The sequence below is a fragment of the Parambassis ranga genome, chromosome 13, assembly GCF_900634625.1.
Source record: "Parambassis ranga chromosome 13, fParRan2.1, whole genome shotgun sequence".
Classification (NCBI taxonomy): domain Eukaryota; kingdom Metazoa; phylum Chordata; class Actinopteri; family Ambassidae; genus Parambassis; species Parambassis ranga.
The window spans coordinates 23,722,111-23,743,172 of NC_041033.1; the positions used below are offsets into that span (position 1 = coordinate 23,722,111).

The window sequence follows — 21,062 nt, forward strand, 5'->3', positions numbered from 1 at the left end:
AGCTGTGGTTTTAAATGGCAGCTGGACAGACTCCACCCCTGAGTCCACCTCCACCTGGTGGACTGAGAGACAACGAATGCCAATGTCAATGTCAATGTCAGTTTTATTTATATAGCACATTTATAAGGGCGTCGCCCACCAAAGTGCTTAACATTCAAATACATAAAAGAGACAAACTGCAGTAAAATCCAATAAAACAAAGATACAATCTGACACATAAAATCCCCAAGAGCTGCCAACACTCAGGCAGAGGCCGAGGTGAACAAGTGAGTCTTAAGTAGAGATTTAAAAGTGGTGAGGCCGTTTGCACAGCTAGAGGCAGAGCGCTCCACAGAGTGGGAGCCACGACTGAGAAGGCCCGGTCACCTCTAGTTTTTAAAAGAGATCGGGGGACCTCCAGAGCCATTTGTTTAGCAGACCTAAGAGCTCTGGAGGGCCGATGTAATACCAGGAGGTCTGATAAATAGTCCGGGGCCAGCCCATGCAAGCACTTAACAACGAATAAAAGAATCTTAAAATCAGTTCTGTGCTTCACTGGTAGCCAGTGAAGTGAGGAGAGCTCTGGCGTGATGTGCTCGTGCTTTTTTGTCCCGGTGAGAGCCGCTGCGTTTTGGACCAGCTGCAGATGGTGAAGCTCTGACTGTCCAATTCCAATATACAGGGAGTTACAGTAGTCTAAGCCAGAGGTTATAAAAGCGTGGATGACTTTCTCTAAGTCACTGACTAAGGTTTGGCTTTACCTTAGCAATATGCCTTAGTTGAAAGAAACTAGCCTTGACCACTGAGCTCACCTGCTGATCTAATTTAAAAGCACCATCTACAGTCACCCCGAGATTCCTAGCAGGAGTTTGTATGTGTGGTGCCAGTGGGCCAAGGGAGCTGGCAAGGACCTGGACTAGGTCGGGGCGACCAAACAAGACAACCTCAGTTTTGTTTTCGTTTAATTTCAGAAAGTTTAGGTCCATCCATTTCTTAATATCACTCATGCAGTTTAGCAGCGATTGGAGGGAATCTTTGGCAGAAACTCGAAGCGGCAAATACCAACATGAGCTGTACAGACAGACAGACACACACAGACACACACAGACACACACTGACCTCTGACATTGAGCTCCACTTGTTTCTCCATCAGGATGTCTCCCTTCTTGTTGTAGACGGTGCAGGTGTAGGTGTAGTTGTCTCCATCTGTGGGGTGTCTCAGGGTCAGACTGAGGTCTCCAGTTCTCAGCAGGTCTTCATTCATCTTTGTTCTGTTTCTGTAAACCTGGTCCTGGTCTGCAGGTCGGTCAGAGCCGTTCTCATACACGTGGACTGTCCAGTTGTATTTAACCCTCCACACCACTTTAGTGTCTTCAGACAGGTCAGCTGTGGTTTTAAATGGCAGCTGGACAGACTCCACCCCTGAGTCCACCTCCACCTGGTGGACTGAGAGACAACAAAGACCAACATGAGCTGCACAGACAGACACGCACACACACAGACACACACACACACACACACACACACACTGACCTCTGACTTTGAGCTCCACTTGTTTCTCCATCAGGATGTCTCCCTCCTTGTTGTAGACGGTGCAGGTGTAGGTGTGGTTGTCTCCATCTGTGGGGTGTCTCAGGGTCAGACTGAGGTCTCCAGTTCTCAGCAGGTCTTCATTCATCTTTGTTCTGTTTCTGTAAACCTGGTCCTGGTCTGCAGGTCGGTCAGAGCCGTTCTCATACACGTGGACTGTCCTGTAACTGTCCCTCCACTCCACTTTAGTGTCTACAGGCAGGTCAGCTGTGGTTTTAAATGGCAGCTGGACAGACTCCACCCCTGAGTCCACCTCCACCTGGGGGACTGAGAGACAACAAAGACCAACATGAGCTGCACAGACAGCAGCAGCAGCACTGAGCACATGTTCTGTGACTGTATGAAATATTAGCAGTGAAAACATGTTGGACTGGTTCCAGTCTGAAATATGTCCCATTGATCCATTGGACAGAGACACAGCTGTCTGTGGTCCAATCAGCTTAAAGGACATTTACAGACAGAGACTAAGTCCTCCTGGTAGGTCCCTCTGGTATGAGCAGAGACTGAATGTTCCACAAACATCAACAGACAGTGAAGAACAGACAGAAGTGGGAGGTTGGAGATGGGTCTGTACTTTGATCAGATGTGGGCTCAAGAGAAGGTTTTTAAGTAAAGGTCTGATCACAGCACCCTCAGAGACCTGTGGGACATGTCCTGCTGCTGGACACAAGCTGATCTGATCTGACATGGAAGCACCAAGCAGAGGAAGGATGTCCTGGATCACTCTGTCTTCACTCTCACTCTCACACTCAACCTTTGGACCTCTGAATGAGTTCTGACTGAAACTGGGTCAGCTGTGATGATCATCATGACATGACATCTATCAGAGAGACAGTGCTGATGACATCATCTGTTTGCTGACAGTTCATTGGTTCAAAGATGCGTCACATGTTGAGGGATCATATAGATCCATAAGGCCATGTTTCATAAAGAACACCTTTTGCAGCTGGACCTCCATTTCGATTGATCCTGATCAAAATCAGAAATCAATAAGTTGGATTGGAGCCGTCCTGTTTGTCTCTGTGGACTTTCTAATAACAGAGCTGACTGTGGATGCAGCTGCTGAAGAGTGAAGGGACAAACCTCACATCTGATGACGTCTGTCAGATAAACAGAGGGAACGAGCTTCCTGAATGACAGATCATATGAATATTGATCATTATTCTGCTGCACTTTATGCACTCAAGCAGCAACAAGCCAACAAACACAGACTCAGAAGAGACGGAGGCTCCACAGCTGCACTGAAGCAGGCTGGCACCATCACAGGGTGTGGCTGTGTGAAGGGTCAGAGCGCAGAACCTGTCAGAGGACAAAGTCCTGAAGGACAGCATGATGTGACGATGTGACTGTGGCTCAGCTGAACAGCTGATCAGAGACTTAACCATTTGTGGTGCTGAGCAGTGATAATGTGCTCAGATTACCTGCCTTTGTTTGACAAAGATACAATCATGAAACATAAAATCCCCAAGAGCTGCCAATACTCAGGCAGAGGCCGAGGTGAACAAGTGAGTCTTAAGTAGAGATTTAAAAGTGGTGAGGCCGTTTGCACAGCTAGAGGCAGAGCGCTCCACAGAGTGGGAGCCACGACTGAGAAGGCCCGGTCACCTCTAGTTTTTAAAAGAGATCGGGGGACCTCCAGAGCCATTTGGTTAGCAGACCTAAGAGCTCTGGAGGGCCGATGTAATACCAGGAGGTCTGATAAATAGTCCGGGGCCAGCCCATGCAAACACTTAACAACGAATAAAAGAATCTTAAAATCAGTTCTGTGCTTCACTGTCCCAATTCTAGACTGGGAGGACAGATGGTTTGAAAGAAAGAAGAAGAAGAAGAAGAAAGAGTTTGAAAGCTTAAGATCTGGGATTAATGAATAAACTGTAGTGGTGGACTGCTGCCCCTCCTCCTCAGCCTGTGTCTCCATTAATATGATCATTCATATGAGTAGATCTCACCTGGAATGCACACAAACCAGTCTGACTGAGACACACCTTCATCAGGAAACACACACAGAGACACACAGACACACACAAACTGACCCCCTCTGACATCAAGTATCACTTGATTCTTCATCAGGATGTCTCCCTCCTTGTTGTAGACGGTGCAGGTGTAGGTGTTGTTGTCTCCACCTGTGGGGTGTCTCAGGGTCAGACTGAGGTCTCCAGTTCTCAGCGGGTTTTTCTTCATCTTTGTTCTGTTTCTGTAATCCTGGTGCTGGTCTGCAGGTCGGTCAGAGCCGTTCTCATACACGTGGACCTTCCTGTTGTCTCCGTCTGTCCACTCCACTTTAGCGTCTACAGGCAGGTGAGCTGTGGTTTTGCAGGGCAGCTGGACAGACTTCACCCCAGATTCCACCTCCACCTTGTAGACTGAGAGACAACAAAGACCAACATGAGCTGTACATGTCCTGATGTGTGTGGACAATGATGTGAACTGAGACATCCTGTCCCTGATTCATGGACGTAATGAGACACATTATGTGTGTGTGTGTGTGTGTGTGTGTGTCAGTGTAACAGTTAATCTGATTCAGTCTCTTATTAATAATCAATACAAAGATCATAATCAGTCCAGTCTGCTGTCTCATCATTCTGCTGTGAGGCTCTGATACGGTGGCCCTGAAGGTCAAAACACAGACATTCAGGAAACAGAAAGAGTAGGGACAACATGTCTTGGTCCTTATTGGACAGAACCCGGTAGTACTTCCTGTTTCTACTCGGCTGTGTCCTGCACCAGGTTCAGGGGGTTTTCACACTTGGTCCCTTTCAGCCCTGTAACTGAAACAGCACCTCACCGTTTAGGTCTTACTGATTTGTCACACATCAGTCTTTCCTCAATGTGGACAGTAGCTGCATGCTTTCTGTTCTGTTTGTGTCAAAGCACATCACAGGGTTTACAATTCTGCGTAGCTGACCACTCACAGCGTCTTGACTGGCAGCAAAACAACCAATCACATCATCTTATTTTAGCATGTTCCATCCAATCAGGATCAAGACGGGTTGTCCCTACCCTTTTAGAAATGCTGTTGTGTTTTCTGCATGATGACTGAAACCTTCAGCTGTGTCTCACAGCTAGAAGAGGGTGTGACTTGAGTTGGGGGAGGCTGCTGCAGGTATAACTGTGACATGTTCCCCATGTTCAGGGTCTTTCATTCATTCTGACTGCTAGAGTGTTTTTGATTGACCTTCTTTGCAAAGAATAAATCCTTGTCGGCCGGCAGAAGTCTCTATTTCATTTTACACCAGAGCAGAAGAGTTGCCACAACAAGGCAATCAGTGATACCTGAGAGATGCTGGTCAGAGGGAAGTGGGACAGTTTTTTGACTGCAAAGACAGACTGTAGAAAGCGATTTTTTTTTTCTCCTGGAAAGTTTGTAATTTAAGTTAATAAACATTCAAGCACAATTCTGGATCGCCAGTTGCCTTTTGTTTTTGTATTATTGACCGGCGCAGATGCGGCTCTCATCCAGAGCCGCAACAGCTGTCTTTCTTTTCTCTTGTTTGTTCACCTGTAACCTGTCTGCAGCTTGCCTCTGACTCTGTATTGTAGAGTCATAAGTTTTACCACCTGAAATGTCCAGATCTGATTGGCTGACATCACGTGGGATGGACAAACTTGTATGCAATTGGTCTGTGTGTTTCCTCGTGCACTAAGCTGCTACCATAAAGACAACGAAAGCTGCAGCTGTTACAATAGAAGCTCCCCTCAGGATTTAAAGAATAACCTGCTGTTTGGACTGTAAGGTCGGGTCCGTATGGGACGGCTTCTGGGTCCACCCGTTAGTGACCTCTGCGTTAAAGGCTCCCTGAGATGAGGACAAATGTGTCCCTCTTTCTCCTGGTAATAAAGGACACAGTAATGGACAGAGGACGTCCACTAGGAGCTGAGACAAGGATGAGTTCATGTGGACTTTAAAACTGGAGGTCCTGGTCCTGTCCATGTGAGCTCACTGGGCTGAGCTGATGCAGTCCACCATTATTTCTGCAGTGATGGAGGTTCTTAAAGAACAGTGGGTGTTACAGAGGAGGAGGACCAGAGAGGACTACAGTCCACTGCTTTGTGTCTTCAGGAGGACACTAACGTGGGTTTGGTTGCCGTCTCGTCTTGAGGACACAATTAAAACTCTGAAGCTGATTCTGCTGCTCGGATTTTTGACTCTTCGTCTAGTTTTTACAGCAAAGCAGCAGGTGGAGTCCAGCACATGTTAGCCCGCTGCATTATGGGTAGTGTGGGATGAAAGGGACTCACCTGACATGAAATAGTGCCGGAAATGAAACAAGAGACCCCCAGAGACAGCCAGGACCAGGACCAGGAGGACCAGGAGGACTATGGCCCAGGTTGGAAATCTTTCTGTGGAGGAACACAAAGAACAACATGACCTCTGACCTCTGACCTGGATCTACAGCAGGTGTTGTGGTGTGTTGCTGACCTTTGACCTGCAGCTGTACGTCAGTTATTTTCAACTCATCTGTTGGCACTCTGACGGTGCAGGTGTAGCTGCCGCTGTCAGACAGTTGGAGGTTGGTCAGGTTCAGGGTCAGGTCTCCAGAATCCAGAGCGTCAGCGATCATGGACGTTCGTCCTCTGTAAGCCTGGTTCTGCTCCGTCAGCTCGTCTCCTTCCAGCTGACGCTGGTGGACGGTTGAAGGACGGAGGTCTTCACGGCTCCACACCACTGTGGGGTTGTCCAGGTCAAAAGTGTAAAAGTCACAGGGCAGCAGGACAGAGTCCCCCTCATACAGCTCCACAGCTGAGACATGCTGGGACCCTGTGAGGACACAGAGACAGAGAGACGGTCCATCTGAGCAGCTGACCTGACCTGAGCTTGAATTATTGATTGAATGTCCATAATTAATCAATCCAAGACCCATGAACTGATCACATCAATGCAGAGGATAACAACATGGTTCAATGGGGAGGACAGCAGGGACAACAATCTGGCCTTCTTGGACTGCACAGTCCACACTGAGGAGGACAGGAGCCTCAACAAGGAAGTGTACAGGAAACCCTGCTGTTTGATTCACACCAGCCACTGGAACACAAGCTGGGACTCATCAGGACCCTGCAGCACAGAGCACTTTTCTGGTTCACTTCAGTCTCAGCCCTGAGTGCATGCAGAGGATGAGGTCACAGACTTTGGGAGGTCTGGATGGTGTACAGTGTTACTTCCATGATATTCTAGTGTGTGCGAACACTCCTACACTGCACCAGACGAGACTCCAAGCTGCACCGACTGAACAGCAGTGGATTGAAGTTACTAGTGGACAAGTTCCTCTTCAGAACTTGTATTTTTAGGCCATGTTGTTTCTGCCTCAGGCATCGGTCCCAATCCAGACCATGTCACTGCTATAACAGAGGCCCCTCCCCCTCGTGATGCCACGGCCCTACAGTCCTTCCTGGGCCTCACAGGGTGGTGTTCAGAGTTCACCCCCTGCTGTGGCTCTGTTGTGGAACCGCTTAGTGCTCCACTGCAGAAGGATTTAAATGGACTGATGCTGCACTAGAGGCTTTTTCACACATCCAAGGACGGATTACTACACGTGCTGTCCCTGCTTTTGTCACTGCAGTCGCCTGTGACTACAGCATAGGTGCAGGTCTCACCCAGCTACAGGGACACACTGAAAAGACCGGTGCATTAGCATCCAGGTCCCTTACTGACTGAGAGGAGATACTCCATCATACAGAAAGAGGCTCTGTCTCATGTGTGGTCAGCTGTGGGGAAGACACTTCACCCTGCGCACAGACCACAGCCCACTAACAGCCCTGCTGTCCACTAAAGGCTTCGGACCAGCAGGTATGAGGATTTCAAGATGGTCTGCAGCCTCGTGCTTTAACTACACCGTGGAACACAAACTGGGTTGTGATTGGTTGTCCCGCATGCCCCTGCCGTCCTCTGACCTACAGGAGCTGGAGGATGATATCGTAGCAATGGTGGCTTATCTAAGGAATGGTTGGCCCGTACAGCTAAGGGCCTTGATGCTGCTCTTCTGCCCGTCCACCGTGCACAGGCTGAGCTGGCAGAACTGAAGGTTTTGATCGGAGGAACTCAGCGAGTTGTGACTCTCCCGACTCTTCAGCCACAGCTCATACTGGGAAGATCGGATCACAACTTGATTCACCTCAACCCCTGTTACGAGCCCTTGGTTAAGAGGCTGCCTGTGACCACAAGGACAGTGAGGAGATGGTCAGAGGACAGCTGTCTGGCACTGCAGGGCTGCTTTGAAACAACAGACTGGGAGGTGCTCTGTGAGCCGCATGGTGAGGACATTGATGGGCTTACAGGGTGCATCACTGACTACATTAATTTCTGTGTTGACTGCAACGTCACAACAAGGACTGTTACATGTTACCCAAACAACAAGCCCTGGGTAACAAAGGACATCAAAGCCATCCTCAATGAAAAGAAGCAGCTTTCAGAGGTGGCAACAGGGAGGAGCTGAGGGCCATTCAGAGAGACTTGAAGGTGAAAACCAGAGAGGCTAAAGCTGGATCCATACTCCGCGAGACAAAGACATTTTTCCCCCGTGCAGACGGTACGCCCACAAAATGACGTCATTTTTTGTCTCTGACCGCCCGCTGATCCGCACTCCTGTGCACAGGGTCCGGGCCGAACTTTGTCTTTCAAGGCTGTGCGGCAACCATGCTGTGATTGGTCGGAATGTATTGTGGGCGTGATGAAAGTGGAGAAGCGCAAGAGCCTCTCCAGGTATATAGGTAGGTGTATAAACAGCGCTGATTCAACAGATTTAGATAAGACCATACTGGTTTTGCATGATGAGCAATAAAAGAAAGAAAGAAAGGCAAGTCAGGGTGATTTGTCACCAATAACTCCAGACAGCCATTCACACATACCAGATGGTGACTGTTATTACCATTCTATATACTCCTACATACCAGGGCATAACAGGCTCGTTAACAATGTCTGTATATCTTTGCTATTGTTACTTTTAATGTCGCATCTTCACAGCTCATCACCGGACAGTTTGAAGTATCGCAGGCACATTGGAACACAGTAGATGTGCAAATGTGGTCATAAAGGCACAAACACTGAATCTTTGCTATTGTTACTTTTAATGTCGCATTTTCACAACTCATCGCCGGACATCTCACGCTGTTGCAGGCCCCCTCTCTGTATAATGCCCTCTTGCCATGGCACAAGTCCTTGTGGTGTGTTAAAAAACTCAGTAAAGTCTTTCCTTATAGTTTAGTGGGCGGGCCGCATGAGGAGTTCTGCACACACACGTCTCGCGGAGTATGGTACCTCAGTGCGGAAAAGACCTTTTTTTTAATCTCTTACCACCCGTGGAGCGCGTTCTCCGCTCTTTGTCTCGCGGAGTATGGAACAGCCTTAAAGAACACTACAGGAGGAAGCTGGAGTGGAAGCTCCAGCAGAACAACATGAGGGAGGTCTGGAGTGGCATGAGGACCATCACAGGTTTCAGACCAGCTACCAGAGGGGTTGATGGTAGCGTGTAAAGGGCCAATGAATTAAACCTGTTCTTTAACAGATTTGACACTGCGGTCCCGGTCCACGCTGAGTCTCCTGGTTTGGAACCTGCACTGCTCCCTCCCCTCCCCCCTCTTGACGCCTCCATCTCCTACAATGGCCCCCCACCCCCACCTCCAATCACCTCCTCTAACGGCCCTCTTCTGTCTGTGCACTCCCCTCCTCCGCACTCTCAGTCTCCACTCTTCACACCTCTGCAGGTTCGAAGACAGCTGAGCAAACTCCCCACCAGCAAGGCTGCTGGACCTGATGGTGTTAGCCCTCGGGTCCTCAAAGACTGTGCTGACCAGCTCTGTGGAGTGCTTCACCGGGTCTTCATCATGAGCCTGAGTCTCCAGCGGGTCCCTGTGCTGTGGAAGACGTCCTGCATAGTGCCGGTGTCGAAGACACCGCGGCCCAGTGGTTCTTCGGACTACCGACCAGTGGCACTGACGTCACACATCATGAAGACCCTGGAGAGACTCATTCTGGAACAGCTCCGGCCTACTGTTAGGCCTCACCTGGACCCTCTCCAGTTCGCCTACCAGCCCCAGCTGGGAGTTGAGGATCCCATCATCTACCTGCTGAACCGGGTCTACACCCACCTGGACCAGCCAGCGAGCACTGTGAGAGTCATGTTTTTTGACTTCTCCAGTGCCTTCAACACCATCAAGCTGCTCTCCTGGGTGAGAAACTGACAGCGATGCAGGTAGAGCTCCCCCTTGTGTCATGGATTGTGGATTATCTAACTGGTAGACCACAGTATGTGCGGATGCAGCGGTGTTTGTCTGACACTGTGGTCAGCAGCACCGGAGCCCCACAAGGGACAGTCCTCTCTCCCTTCCTCTTCACGCTCTACACCTCTGACTTCAGCTACCACACAGAGTCATGTCACCTTCAGAAGTTTTCTGATGACTCTGCCATAGTGGGTTGTATCAGCAAAGGTGGAGAGTCTGAGTACAGGACTGTGGTTGACAACTTTGTTACATGGTGCGAGCGGAACCATCTGCTGCTCAGTGTGGCAAAGACAAGGGAGCTGGTTGTGGACCTGAGGAGGACCAAGACACTCGCGGCTCCAGTTTCCATCGGTGGGCAGAGTGTGGACATTGTGGAGGATTACAAAAACCTGGGAGTGGTGTTGGACAATAAACTGGACTGGACTAAAAATACTGAAGCCCTCTACAAGAAGGGCCAGAGCCGCCTCTATTTTCTGAGGAGGCTCCGGTCCTTTAACATCTGTCGGACTATGCTGAGGATTTTTTATGAGTCTGTGGTTGCCAGTGCCATTTTGTTTGCTGTTGTGTGCTGGGGCAGCAGACTGAAAGCAGCGGACACAAACAGACTCAACAAACTGATCAGAAGGGCCGGGGATGTGGTGGGGGTGGAGCTGGACTCCCTGACAGCAGTGTCAGACAGAAGGATGCTGTCTAAGCTGCAGGGGATCCTGGAGAACAGCTTCCATCCTCTACACCACGTGCTGCTGAAGTGCAGGAGTACGTTCAGCGCCAGACTGATCCCTCCTAAATGCACCACTGAGCGCCACAGGAGGTCCTTCCTTCCTGTGGCCATCAAACTGTACAACACCTCCCTCTGAGATCAGAACACACTGTCCTGTAATCATATCCATATTGGATTTATTCAGACAAGATTTTACTGCACATGGTACAAGTTGTATTATATATGACTTTAGTCTCCACTTGCCAGGATTTGACTTGAATGTATATTAATGTTTAGAATTTATTAGGTTTTTATTTATATTTTTTTTTATGTATTTTTTTTTTATTTTTTTATTTTTTACGCTCACTACTTTACCTTATTTGTATTTCTGTCTTTTTGAGTATACATGGAGCACCTGGAATGAAAACAATTTCCCCCCGGGGATCAATAAAGTATTTCTGATTCTGATTCTGATTCTGATTCTGATACAGCTTGCCCACGACACTCATCAAGGTAACACGGGTCAGTATGGAGACATTCAGAGTCTCACACAGACCCCCCACTGAGCTCCAGTTAGAACTGATGGTGCTGATGGAGGAGCAGAGGAACGTCTTCAGGAGGACTGTACAAGTCCACATGCTCCAACCTCCTGGATGAAGATGACCTGATGACTGAGAACCTTCATCAACACGTCCAGATGAAGACAAACTTTACTCAGGCTGTCACAAAAACCCAAACCAAACAGAGACACCAGGAGGACAAAGACAGGAAGACGCACAGAGACACAACACAGACAAACTGACCACAGAGAAGCACAGGGACACAAAGTAACAAGACACAGGAGAGATCAATCAGACCGGAACAGACACTCAGTCAACAACAGGAAGAAGCCGTGAGGCTGAGGAAGCTCCTCTTACCCTGCAGGAGGATCACACACAGCACCAACACCTTCATCTTCAGCAGCTCCGACCCAACCTGACCGTCAGCTCCACATACAGGAAGGATCAGGCCGAGCTCCGTCCAATCACAGCACAGGAGGACCCACACAACCTGAAAGCACAGCAGAGACACTATGAGGGACCTGAAGGGACCAATCAGAGCTCTGCACAGTGTCAACGTCATCCAGAGATGAAGGACAGGAAATCTGAGAGCTGCTCAGAGACGCTTTAAAGCAGCAGAGACACTGTTAAAGGTTCAGCTGGGCCCTCAGGACACAGAGGACTAAAGTCCAACATGTGACTGCAGGGACAGCAAACAGTGAGCTGATGTGGACAACCTGTGACAACAAAGAGGACGCCTGAGACAGACAGACACTGACTGAGACTTCAGAGGACAGACACTGAGACTTCAGAGGACAGACAGACTCTGACAGACTTCAGAGGACAGATGGACACTGACTGAGACTTCAGAGGACAGACAGACACCGACTGAGACTTCATAGGACAAAGAGACTGACAGACTCCAGAGGACAGACAGACATTGACAGAATTCAGAGGACAGGCAGACACTGACAGACTTCAGAGGACACACAGACACTGACAGACTTCAGAGGACAGACACTGACAGTCTTCAGAGGACAGACAGACACTGACAGAATTCAGAGGACAGGCAGACACTGACAGACAGACACTGACAGAATTCAGAGGACAGACAGACACTGACAGTCTTCAGAGGACAGAGAGACACTGACAGTCTTCAGAGGACAGACACTGACAGTCTTCAGAGGACAGAGAGACACTGACAGTCTTCAGAGGACAGACAGACACTGACAGAGACCTCAGAGGACAGACAGATACTGAGATTTCAGAGGACAGACAGACACTGACAGTCTTCAGAGGACAGACACTGACAGTCTTCAGAGGACAGACAGACACTGACAGTCTTCAGAGGACAGACAGACACTGACAGTCTTCAGAGACACTGACAGTCTTCAGAGGACAGACACTGACAGTCTTCAGAGGACAGACAGACAGTCTTCAGAGGACAGACAGACACTGACAGTCTTCAGAGGACAGTTCAATCAGAGCTCTGTCAGCAGATGGAGCTCAAACTGCAGACGTCTTTCATTCACTCACACAACATGTCTGCTCCACCTTTACTCCTCTCTGTCCACACCTGTTACCTTCACCAGGATCCAGACCCTCACAGAGACACAGTGTCCTCACAGAGGTGTTAGATTGTCCAAATAGTGTCCTCTCAGAGTCCACAGTGTCCTCATTCACTCAGAGTCGCTCTGATGAGGAAGCTCACCTGAAACCTGCATCTCACCTGGAACGCACACAAACCAGTCTGACTGAGAACACACCTTTATCAGGAAACACACACACACACAGACACTCTGTCTCTCTCTCTCTCTCACACAGTCAGATCATATTAAGGGTTAAACAGATCAAAGTGTAAAAGGACTTCCAGGTCAGAGGTCAGATGTGTCCTCACAGTGAGAAGGTTGCTGGTTCAAATCCAGGTTTGCTTCATGTGGACTTTAAATGTGTGTGTCTGTGCTGCTGCTCCATCACACTGACCTGTTCTCTACACCTGTCCTGGACTGACTCTAAGGTGCAGCATGTGTGCTCAGTGGGCGCCCTCTGCTGGATCTTTGGACACACTGCAGTGAATGATGCTGTCTGAGATTTTCACAATAAAAGCCTGAATATTTCCTCAGGATTGTTTTGTTTTCATCGTTTGCTTCCTGGTTTCACACAATAATGAACATGTGACACAACAATCCACTGATCAGTGCAGATCATCACTGTCACATGTATTGATGACCTCACTGATCATTAGCTTTGATCCTGGTACAATAGCGGTGCGTTCACTTACCTCCTCATCAGCTGAGCTGCATTCAGGGTCACTCAGACAGCATCAGCTCACTGTGTGTTGTGTTTTGTTGTGTTGAGATGGTGCAGTGTGGTTGTGTCTCTGCTGGTTAAAGGTGATGAAGCTCTCTGTGTTTTGTGTGTCTGTGCTGCAGCTCCTTTTACCTTCAGGAGAACAGAGAGTTTTGAAGAATCCTCATCACAGATCAGCTGCCGGCAGGAACTTTATTTTGAAACTCATATTTCCTCTGCACTAGGCTGCAGCATAGAGGACAACATGAGCACAAAGTCACTGACTGAAACAAGTCTTCATGAAGCAACAGACACAGAACTGACCGCACTTCCTGACTGGACTCTGATTGGTCAGAACTGACAGCACTTCCTGACTGGACTCTGATTGGACAGATCCAAACCTCCTTTGTTTACATGTGATACAACATGTGTGTAACGCTCAGATCTCAGCTGCTGCTGTTCAATATTTATTTCACATTGAGTCATGAATGACAGGCGGGTCAGACTCAGGTTTCATACTTTTTAATTTTTCATCTTTTTCATCCTGCTGCGTGTTGGCGATGACGTTTTTCTAATATATGATGCGTTATATGAAGGTGTCTCAGAAAAGGTGCAAACATCAGCAAACACAAAGAAAGACCCAGAAACATTTCAACATGGCGACAGCTCGTCCTCCCAGCTCTGTCACTCGGTAATGACATCATCACTCTGCGTCAGACAGATGTCAGCGGTGCCACCTGCAGGCCGAGTGTCTCTGACATCACAGACATCCACGGCAGGGTGTCCTCTCTATGTATTCTACTTCTACAACCAGACTGATGCTGCCTTCAGGGGCCGCAGGACCAGGCTGACCCCGTCCTGTGATCACAGAGGATCCAGATCCAGAAATTATGTCAGAACATCTGAAGTTAATGCTGCAGACACAGTACAGACGTTCGCAGATATTTTCTGATCAATTGTTTTGATTTGTTCACATTTATTATGAGAGGTCCGGAGGAGACTTTTAAAAACTTTTCTACATCAATTTAAAATATTATCTTCGGTTTTGAGTCTCGGTCTGTTTGGATTAACCGTTTTTAATTTCAAAATTAAAACCAGAGGTGACAGATTGATCCACCTGATCAATCACAGTTCTGAATGATCAGTGATGATGAGGACAAACTGAGGAGCTCGCTCCTGTGTGGCCCTGAAGGCAGCCCGTCTGGACCGGACGCTCGTGTTTCAGCTCCTGTTGGTCCAAACTGGAAGACGTTCTCAGAGGCAGTACGGTGGATTGTGATTGGTTCATTCTTTGTCCTTCATCATTCCATCTTCAGCAACAAAAATACAACAATGTAAAAATCAGCCAAACTCTTCAGCCCCGCCCACCCTGACCCCGCCCCCTTTCTTCATCTCTGGATTCAAAATGGCGGCAGGAGCAGCAGCGTGTTGGCTAACAGTGCTAACAGTTATATTTCGTCCACATGCACATTCTTTAATGATCAGAGTGAAAATGCTTCAAGCTACAAACATCTGTTTTTATTTCCTGTCAGCTGACGGGAGGAGGCGGAGTCCCAAAATCATCCAGTCTGTGCTGCATTCGAGGACTGTCTGCACGTTTATGACTTTATGCCTCACACTGTGTCTCAGTGTTTGCTCTGATTTCTGGAGAGAATCTCTGAAGGCAGTGACCTGACGGCGCCTTCCTGTCAGCTGACTGGCTCGTTTTGTAAACGTTGAGGCGTTTTTGGGAAAATCTGCCGGTAACTGTTGAGAGGAGTAAAGGGTTCAAGTAGGAGAAGGTTTGGAGAGGGCAGTGCAGCGACTCAGTCTGATGTTCAAACAGGAAGTCCTGATGATCCATCTAAAACACTTCCTGTTACCTTCAATGCAAAGGCTCTCAAACTGGATCACTAAAATATCTGCAGGCTTTTACTTTGAAAGACAGCAGGAAGTGTTTTCCAAGTGAAAGGTCATTAGTTCAGCTGAGGTCGGAGTTTTCAGGGCAGTGCTCTTCACCTGAACGAAGCAGGGCAGTGTTAAACAGGCTACCATGTCCTCCCGTCAGCTGACACCTGAACGCATCACGGACCAGGAAGTCAAACCAGGAGAGGACGGGGACGTCCACTTTACCCAACAGAGACGCTCTTTAACGCAGCTTTCTGCTGGATTTTTAGCATGACGTCACTGTCGCCTCCTGCTACAGAATTCCCAGGTTTCCTGAACACATCATGACCAGAGCGTTCACAGCCATGTGGGGGCGCTAACACAGGCTGCTGCCAATGTTCGCCTGGGTCAGACACTGCAGGTGGTTTCCATGGTTTCAGCGTCATGACTTACTGACGAGGCAAAGCATCGTAATCAATCAGCAAACCTGTCAATCAAAGATCAATATATGACACAAACATTATTTCTCATTTCAGTTCAAGCAAGTGGAGATTTAGCAAAAAACACTGTGTGTGCCCATCAATAAAACAAACTGATCGATATGTAATCACATGCATCACTTTCTGTTTGTACATAAAGAAATCAATTCGTCAATAATCAGCCGATCAGGGAGCAGTAACACTGACCAGGGGCTGCCTCTGGTGGGACTGTTCTCTGGTGTGTGATTGGCCAGTGAACTGAAAGGGGGTGTGGCCTTTCTAATGCCTGTAAAAGTGCACAAATCAGGGCACCTGAATGCATCACAACCACAAGACTTTAGGCTGTGAGAGCATGCTTAGAAATCCTCATCGCATCGTCACAGAGTCCTGGCTGTCGGTCAGTCCTGTTCAGAGCGGATCAGTTACACATTCATCTCCGAACGTCCCCAAAACCCCCAAACGTCAGGCGTCACCACACTGTTGGAGATTACATCATGCAATATGGCTGCCTCCTACACACAATGCCCCGACCCTGAAGGCAGCACACGCAGACGTCACATTCCTGCTGCAGTTTTCAGGTGGAGCTCCGATGTTTCAGAATGATTCAGTGAACATCGTTATTACTCTGAGGAGGACCCGAGGACCAGACAGGAAACAGCTGAGGGACATTCAGGGACGTTTTTAAGAGTTACTTTCATGAAAAACTATGAAAAACGTCTCCGGCTCATCATGAAGGGGACGTGTCTCTGTCCTGCGAGGAGTCATAATTTCTATATGGACAGAACTCACTGTCTGAACCTCCTGTCCCACAGGGGGCGCTCTGCAGACAGAATGAAGGCAGCCGAACTGACCAATCAGCAGCCGTTAGCAGCATGCTAGTGTTTGATGGGCTAACTCAGCTTCAGCTGTCAGAGAGACCAGAGGACATCAGGCTGTTCACATTCAGCTCTGATACAGGATCAATACTGACCTGACTGACCTCTGATGACATCACTGATCACTGCTGCTCATCAGACTGTCTGCAGAGCGCCCCCTACAGGAGCTGTGGACAGCTGCAGTGACAGAGTCCGTCCACTTCCTGTTCCACTGTCAGCACATTTACTGTAAACTGACGTCCGTCCTCGTCTTCTTTGATCTGAAGTTCGTCTTTCAGGTCTGTCCTCCCCAGTCAACAGGTAATCTGATTACTTTATGGAGGCTTTCTGCAGACTGCAAGCTAGGAGCTCCACCTGAAGGCTGCTGGCCAATGACAGGAAGGGGGCGTCTGTTTCCTCCACAGGTCCCTCCCTCTCTGGCAGTGTCTGCAACCAAACCCACAGCAGCTCCCCGAAAACTAAAGAACACAGCAGCTGACACAGAACGTCTCCTCATCCTGACTGGACAGAACAACACAGAGGAGAGGAAGAGGAAGAGGAAGAGGAAGAGGAAGAAGCGCGGCGTGTTGAAAGTGCGACAGTCTTTGCATTCATTAGGAAATGAAAGTGAAGGTTCTACATGGCTTAAAGCTTTGGAGTTCTCAGCGCTCGCTCGATCATCTTGTCTTCATCGTGACATGAAGATGATGATGGTGATGATTACATGTGGTGGTGTGCTAGCCTCCCGTCGCCGTTTCAGCAGGGCTTTTTGCATAAAATGTAAATCATCATCATCAACGTCCTGAATTTTCCCCAAACAAGCCCCGCCCCCTTGCCCCTCCCCCGTTTGATTTAAAATACTTCATCACGAGCAAGAAGATGTTTCCCACGGTTTTAGCTTCTTTTTTCTTTGTTTTCCTCGCCGTCGTCATGGCGGTTGTTGTCGTCGTCGGTGTGGTTTGTTGAACAGAGGGAGTGTTACAATGGGAGTTCTCCTCCTCCTCCTGCGGGGGGCGCTCCAGGCTATGACCCCTCCTGCTCTGTGGTCTCCTCCTCCTGCTGCTGCTGCCGCTCCAGGCTCCTCGCCCGCTCCTCGCTGTTCATCGTTGGGCTCCGCGAGGACTTGAGCAGCTTCTCCTCCAGCTCGTGCATCGACGGCTCCTTGTACATGCAGACTGCAGGGGGGGACAGAAAAGTGGGATTAGACCAAACTCTGAACTCTGTGTGGAGACACTGGAGGAGAGGAGGGGGTGTGAAGGACATGGAGGAAGAGGAGGAGATGGAGGAAGGTGATAGACAGATATTTTTAAATGAGGATGGGGGAGGAGGGGGAGGCTCTGAAAGCAGAGACGGAGCTTCATGTTTCCTGTTAAACCTCCGTCTGTGATATTAGAGCTTCACCTTGTCCTCAGAGGAAGTTCCTGCAGGACGACCTCTGAGCTCCACACGGAGCGTCACACTGACACAACAACTAGCCCTGGACCCCCTACTCCTGGACCTGGAGGTGCTCTCTGAACATGTGTTAAGCTGAGCTTTATTAGAACTGAACTAAAGCTCGGCTCCGTCTCTTGAGCACCGTCTAAAGCAGGTGTGTGTGTCTCACCTTCGATGGGTCTGGGGACGAAGTGTGAGCAGGGTTTGGTTTTCTTCACGCGGTTTCCCTTCATGATGACCCCGTCCTTGTTGAGGCCCAGGAACCAGGCGCGGCCGGACTCGTGCTGCCGGTACAGTGTGGACGAGTAGATGACGTAGTAGTTCTCAAACACCGACTCCTTGAACTTACACTCTGCTGTGAACACATCCTGACACACAAACACACAGAGAACATGATGTGGGCGCTTTTATTTTGAAAGAGGACGGTTTGTTTTGTCCAATCAAAATGTTGGATTCTAGAGAAACGTAAAACCTTCTGATGCCTGCAGGATGTGAGCTGCAGTAACACTACAAATCACCATCAACACACATTAACTGTGCAGACACACAACACCGTGAGCTGTGAGGACACACACCATCACACACTGAAAGGGACAGTGCTGCTCCAACTGTCCGGGCATGTTCTGCTGATAGGAGGCCTAATTTAACCCCATATAACAGGTGTGTGTGTGTGTGTGTGTGTGTGCACGCCCCGGGACATAACAGGTGGTCACAGTGAGCCAATCAGAGCAGAACAACCTCCTGTTTCACTCTGGTTTACCGACCCACTGCTCACACATGTCAACATGGCCGACCAGCTCTGATATAAACTATAAACTCCACCTACACACAGGAAAAGGAGCTGTGTTCCAAACCTGAGGCCGCTGTGAGGACGTTTAGGATATAAACTCAGACATCGTCTGTATATAAGGAGACAGTTGGAGACACTGACCTAAAAACAAACCAGGAAGAAGACCTGATGCTAAAACCGCTCCTCAAGACTAGAGCCCGAAACAAGAACAGAATCCAGACACTGAGCAAGAAGAGCCTTAAACACACAGGCTGACGGTGCTGCCAGGTTCCTGCATGTCCGAGCCAACAGAGGGCAGCAGACACCACGCCACCATGAAAGAGTGAAGCCATAACTTATTATCAATATTCATATTCAGAAACGCAGAGGAGTCACTGACAGTAGAGCTATAAAAACCATGAATCAAAGGGTTAATAAGTCCTCCACCCTCCTCCTCCTCTGTGGTGCCGTGCTCTCAGTGAAGAGCACTTCGATGGAAGGAGCAGACATGAATAATGGATGCCAGATGGACTCGGTGAGGTGGAGCAGCTGTATCTGTGCTCCGTGAGCTGCTTTCATTGTTCTCTCTGCTCCTCACAGTCCTGGGTGGAGCAGCTCCGTCAGGTGTGGGTCTTAAAGCCGGATCCGTTGGATCCTGTGACGGTCTGAAATACCCTGAAGGAAGATGACACTAGATGAGGCGCTCGGTAACCGGATCTGGGGTCAGGATGTTTTCAGTCTTTTGACTCTGAAGGGGAGCGGCTTGTCTCCGACCCCTGCAGCAGCACCTGAACGCACCACGCTGCTGCTAACCACCAGAGCCAGGTCTGATCTGAGTGCTCAGAGGACACGAAGGGTCTTTAAACACAACACACTGAAGCTGACCCAAACACTTCCCTTTTTCAAAATAAAAGCCCCAGCAGAGCTCGGTTCAGTTATTTTACTGTGAAGGGACACATGCAGTGGGGACATTTTGTGGGCCGCTTGCAAAGGATTGTGGGTGTTTTCTAGGTGCAGAGGATAAAGCCAGGATGTGACGATGTGCACACACTCTTCTTCACAGCACCCAACAGACCCCAAAGTGTTTCTTTATTTCAGACGCTGCAGCTGTAGGATCCATATAATTAAAGGGGGGCCCTCAGGTCCAGAGCCGGCACTAAAAACAGTCTAACTGATGTTGTTTGAATATTTTGAAGCGCTCAGCTGAATAAATGATGATTCTTCCTCTCATGTGTTTCCTTCCTGTGAGCCGAGTGTGTCGTCACAGCCACACTGAACTCTTCAGTCTGGAGATAAAATATTAAATATTATCGACCTCGAGGACAAAGTCAAACACTGAGAGCAGGTCTTACTGATGTGTAGAGGAATCCCTCTGCGTTCATGGCCACGTAGAGGGCAGCCTTCACTCCCTGGATCGCCACGACCCTCAGACCCACGGGGATCAGGTTAAAGAGAGCTGCAGGGAGAGACGGACACAGAGACACAGAGAGACAGAGACAGAGGTAGACAGAGAGACAGAGACAGAGACAGACAGAGGGAGACAGAGGCAGAGACAGACAGAGGGAGACAGAGGCAGAGACAGAGACAGAGACAGACAGAGACAGAGGCAGAGGCAGAGGCAGAGACAGAGACAGACAGAGAGAGACAGAGACAGACAGAGGCAGAGGCAGAGACAGAGAGAGACGGAGACAGACAGAGACAGAGGCAGAGGCAGAGACAGAGACAGACAGAGACAGACAGAGGCAGAGGCAGAGACAGAGAGAGACAGAGACAGACAGAGGCAGAGGCAGAGGCAGAGACAGACAGAGACAGAGACAGAGACAGAGACAGAGAGACAGAGACAGAGGCAGAGACAGACAGAGACAGAGAGAGACAGAGAGAGAGACAGAGACAGAGGCAGAGGCAGAGGCAGAGGCAGAGGCAGAGACAGAGAGACAGAGACAGAGGCAGAGACAGACAGAGACAGAGAGAGACAGAGAGAGAGACAGAGACAGAGACAGAGGCAGAGGCAGAGACAGAGGCAGAGACAGAGGCAGAGAGAGAGAGAGAGACAGACAGAGGCAGAGAGAGACGGAGACAGACAGAGACAGAGACAGAGACAGAGGTAGAGACAGAGACAGAGGCAGAGAGAGACGGAGACAGACAGAGACAGAGACAGAGACAGAGACAGAGACAGAGACAGAGACAGAGACAGAGACAGAGACAGAGACAGACAGAGGATACTGTATGAGTGACTGAATGCTGGTTACAGCTGCTGATGAACAGAGAGGTGATTTAATCCTCAGGGAGCTGCAGTGTGGGTGAGGATGAGGAGGAGGAGGAGGAAGAGGCCTGTGGCGATGGCTGCTG

The 21,062-nt window shown here is 49.2% G+C and overlaps 2 protein-coding genes across 2 annotated transcripts; both read right to left on the reverse strand.

The window, feature by feature from the left end:
- Positions 1-3,495: 3,495 nt before the first annotated feature.
- LOC114445184 (myelin-oligodendrocyte glycoprotein-like) lies at positions 3,496-12,600 on the reverse strand. The gene is made up of 6 exons (XM_028420142.1): positions 12,559-12,600; positions 11,401-11,533; positions 5,990-6,328; positions 5,809-5,910; positions 3,603-3,932; positions 3,496-3,518 (listed from the first exon to the last, which is right to left on the reverse strand). The coding sequence occupies exons 2-6, from the start codon at positions 11,435-11,437 to the stop codon at positions 3,496-3,498; spliced, it is 831 nt and encodes a 276-aa protein (XP_028275943.1). The 5' UTR covers positions 11,438-11,533; positions 12,559-12,600.
- A 1,217-nt stretch (positions 12,601-13,817) lies between these two features.
- LOC114444928 (fibroblast growth factor 12-like) lies at positions 13,818-20,195 on the reverse strand. The gene is made up of 3 exons (XM_028419828.1): positions 20,066-20,195; positions 18,114-18,312; positions 13,818-17,685 (listed from the first exon to the last, which is right to left on the reverse strand). The coding sequence occupies exons 1-3, from the start codon at positions 20,093-20,095 to the stop codon at positions 17,534-17,536; spliced, it is 381 nt and encodes a 126-aa protein (XP_028275629.1). The 5' UTR covers positions 20,096-20,195; the 3' UTR covers positions 13,818-17,533.
- Positions 20,196-21,062: the final 867 nt, after the last annotated feature.